The 3741-nt window shown below is 68.2% G+C and overlaps 2 protein-coding genes across 2 annotated transcripts in view; one reads left to right on the top strand and one right to left on the bottom strand.

Annotated features, from left to right (window-relative positions):
* Positions 1 to 1412: 1412 nt before the first annotated feature.
* On the bottom strand, positions 1413 to 2137 carry AURANDRAFT_61543 (hypothetical protein; the record flags this gene model as incomplete). The annotated part of the gene is made up of 2 exons (XM_009035359.1): positions 1413 to 1757; positions 1862 to 2137. 2 exons carry the CDS (start codon positions 2135 to 2137, stop codon positions 1413 to 1415), a joined length of 621 nt encoding a protein of 206 aa, XP_009033607.1.
* A 438-nt stretch (positions 2138 to 2575) lies between these two features.
* AURANDRAFT_61542 (hypothetical protein) overlaps positions 2576 to 3741 on the top strand; it is a gene marked incomplete at both ends in the record, with an annotated part of 2801 nt that continues 1635 nt past the window's right edge. The window contains one exon of the mRNA XM_009035843.1: positions 2576 to 3736. Coding sequence (XP_009034091.1) covers positions 2576 to 3736 — 1161 coding nt within the window. The remainder of the gene's footprint in view (positions 3737 to 3741) is intronic.

Raw genomic sequence — 3741 nt, 5'->3', positions numbered from 1 at the left:
GGCGACGACCGGCTGCTGTCCTGTCTATCTTGCAACAACATGGCGGGCACGGCGCGCGAGCTGCGGGCACCGACTGGCGATGGTGGACCGGCTGCTGCAGGCGACGTAGAGACAAGGCGAATCGTCGAGGTACACAAGCTGGCTTTGCTCCGCCTGGCCCGTCCGCAGAATGCCGAAAGTTGAACCACATTCGACGGACCAAGTTGCAGTGAAATTATTATTATTATTATTATTTTGTATTTAGCGTCGGGGAAGCCGCATGCACAAGAGCACACGCGGCCTATAGGTCCCGGACGGAAGAAGTTGAAGTAGGCGGGGCAGCTGCCCCCCAGCAGGGGCCGGAGGCCCACGGGGGGAGGATCAGCTTCCCCGGCGCCCCGAAGGGCGGAGCCCCGAAGAGCGAGTGAAGGGGGGGCCCCGAGGGGCAAGCCTGAGGGAGGGATGTATCGCTCGGCTGAAACGTCGTCTTTCGCTCGAGACGATGTGGTTGGTCGGCGGAGCGGGGCTGCGTCTGGGGTTCGGGGGGGGCGAACATACTACACTCTTTCGGCTGCCGGCCGGAATCGGGGCGACGAGCGCGCGGTCTGAAAAGTGTAGTATGTTCGAGCACCCAGAACCTCGCCGCGGGGACCGCCTCGCGCGCGGGGGAGAGAGAGGGAAAAATGATCTCAGCTCCTGCGTGTTCCCGAGACGAGCGGGCTGAAGTTTTGGAATGCCCGACCCCGGATTCCCACTGCGAAGTGTGCTCAGTTTCTCTCCCCCTGGCCTGGAACATGCCAAACCCAGCATCAGAGATCGTGCGACCATCATACGACGACGTCCAACCACTTTTCGAAAGTAAACTTCTAGGTTCAATAAGTTAAAGTTGCGTTCCGGCCGACGATTGGTAAGTGACATTCAACAGGAGGCACCGAAGCCAAAAGATCCGACACCATGGCGGGGTGGGTGGGTGGGCCCGGGGGTCGGGTTTCAAAAACCCGAAGTGTACTTAAAGGGTACTTGTAACGCGCGCGTCCCGGGAGTCCCGCGTCCCGCGCCGCGCCAGGAGAGGCCTCAGGAGCCGGGAGGAAGTGCATGGGCCACGGCGGTGTCCTCGTCGAGTCGGGCCGCGCCCGGCACTAGTGCCCGGCGTTCGTCGGCTGACCCGCGGCTGCATGGTGGCGGCTCCTGCAGCGGCACCGGCGACTCCCGGTCGAACCGCGGCGCCGCGCGGTCCCGCGCGCGCGATGCGGCAACTTGAAGGCAACCAACGAAAAAGGAGCTCGCTGATTGGTCGGGAGGTGGGTGGGTGGGCGCCGGTCGCCGGCACCAAAAATCCGTCATGGTGTCTGGCATTTTTTTTTGGGGCGCCTCCTGCATTCAACATGAAGCTGCCTTTGCCTTTTTTTTTCGCAACCTCCTTAGACCCGCCTTTAGCGAAACTGCGCGTGGGGGTTGTTCAGCGGCCGCTCGAGGAAGGCCGGCGACGCGCGGTAGGTGCCCAGGTCGACGTCGACGCGGGCGACGAAGGCCGCGAGGGACGCGTAGCGCGCGAGCACGGCCGTGCCCTGGGCCTTCTCGATGAGCGCGAGCTTGCGGAGCGTCTCGTAGATCTTCAGGTCGCCGATGGAGAGCGACGCGCCCGTCACGTAGGGGCCGCCGCCGAGGCGCGCGGCCCACGCGTCGAGCTTTTCCGGCAGGACGTCGAGGAAGAAGGGCTTCAGCGCCGCGAAGTCGCGGTAGCAGGGCCCCGTGATCGCGTTGTCGAGGTCCGTCGCCTGGTCGAGGACGACGTCGACGACGTGCTCCGCGCCCGCGGCGCCGTAGAGGCCGTGCTTGCGGCCGAGGTAGCGCAACACGCGTTCGACTGCGCGAGCTTCACGTCCGCGTCGAGGTAGTAGGGCAGGTTCGAAAAGTGCAGGCCCGCGGCCGTCGTGCCGGGCTTGGCCTGCTGGAGCCAGATGGCCTTGTAGTCGGGCGCCGACGCGTCGCCGGCGTCGACGCGCACGTCGACGTAGTCGACGCCCGCGAGCTCGAGCGCGTAGCGCGGGCACTGGCCGAGGCCGCAGATGTCCCAGTAGACCGTCGTGGGCTTGCCGCCGACGGCCTCCACGGGGACCTCGGCGGCGCACTTGGCGACGATGACGGTCGCCGGCATCTTGTGTGTGCGGAGGTGGTGTGACGAGCGCTGCTGGCGAGTTGGTTGACGAGCGCTGCGGCCTTGTCTTTGCTGTTGACGAGCGCTGCGGGCTTGTCTCTGTGGAGCTGTTGACGAGCGCTGCAACGCGAAGGCGAGCGAGCTGGCCGCGATGTCGGGCTCGGCTGTTTTGTGGAAAAGGGAAGGACGATGGTGAACTCGACGCATGTTGTTCAAGAAGCATGCCTTCTTGAAGCCAGCTGGGCGTGGCGGCACTGCCAGCCTCGATATTCGCGTGCGGCATCGTCGGCGGGCGTCGTCGGCAGCCCGCGTCGTCGGCAGCCCGCGGCGTCGGCAGCCCGCGTCGTCGGCAGCCCACATCGTCAAAAGCACACTCATCCTTGCACAGAGCGCGTCGTCATCGGCAGCCCACAGCAGCCCCCGAAAGAACAAGACGCCATGCTGCGCCGCCTCGCGCCGCTGGCCCTGGCCCTCGCCGCGGCCCTCGTCGGCGTCGCGCTGCTCCGCGACGGAACCACCGCGACGACGTCCTTCGCGGCGGAGACGTACCACACCGCGGCCTTCGGCTCCGGCCACAGCCAGACCACGAAGATGACGTGGCCCGCGACGGACCCCGTGGCCGTCGCGTCGTTCCTCCTGGGCTACCTGCCGACGACGCCCTGGCTCGTCGGCAACGAGAGCTGGGTCGACGGCGGCTGCGCGACCTGGGGCAAGGTCATCCTCGGCAACCACAGCGACGCCGCCTTCCAGCTCCACGCGGTGTCCGCGCCCGCGCGGCCGAGCGGCGGCTTCGACGTCGCCGGCGCCGAGCGGACCTTCGCGGGCGCCGCGCGGGCCGCGCTGGCCGCCGCGGGGCCGAGCGACGCGCTCGAGACGCACGCGTCGCTCTACGCGGACGACCTGGACGCGTACGCGGCGCGCTTCGACTGCGGGGGGGTCTCCTACAAAGTCGTGCGCGCGCCGGCCGCCGACGGCACCTCCTTCACCTACTCGCTCGTCGTGCCCGTGCCGGACTCGCTCGTCGTCGTCGAGCTCGTGTCCGCGAACGCGCCCGCGGCGGTCACGGAGACCTGGCCCCTGCCGCGCTACTCCGCGGCGCTGCCGCCGCCGGGCCATTTGGTCGGGTCCAAGTTCCGCGAGCTGCCCGCGCTCACGGCTTTGGCTGTCTCTTACGCGACCGCGGACGTCGACGCGGCCGTCGCCTTCTACCGGGACGTCCTCGGCGCGGAGACGGCGCTGGACCGCGCGGTCGGCGGCTCGCGCGTCGCCATGCTGCGCTTCCCGTCGGACGCGCCGACGCGCGCCGTGGAGGTCCACTACATCGCCCACGGCTCGCCGGACTGGGACGTCGGTGCGCTCGAAGACGCGCGGATCGCGGCGCACGCGGCGGCGCTGGTCTCGGAGACGAGCGGCTTCGACCAGTGGATGGACGGCCACATCGGCCACCGCCTCGGCCGGTCCAACGTGCTCGACGGCTTCCTGGAGAACGCGCGCGCCGCGGAGACGCCGCACGTGCTGTTTACGGATTACGCGTCGTCGTCCGACTCCTGGACGGACTACCTCTACCTCGTCGCCCCGGGCGGCGCGGCGGTGCAGCTCGTCGG

This window comes from Aureococcus anophagefferens (assembly GCF_000186865.1).
Source record: "Aureococcus anophagefferens unplaced genomic scaffold AURANscaffold_3, whole genome shotgun sequence".
Taxonomy (NCBI): Eukaryota; class Pelagophyceae; order Pelagomonadales; family Pelagomonadaceae; genus Aureococcus; species Aureococcus anophagefferens.
The sequence above is the reverse complement of the archived record's forward strand: the minus strand, read 5'-3'. Positions and strand labels throughout refer to the sequence as shown.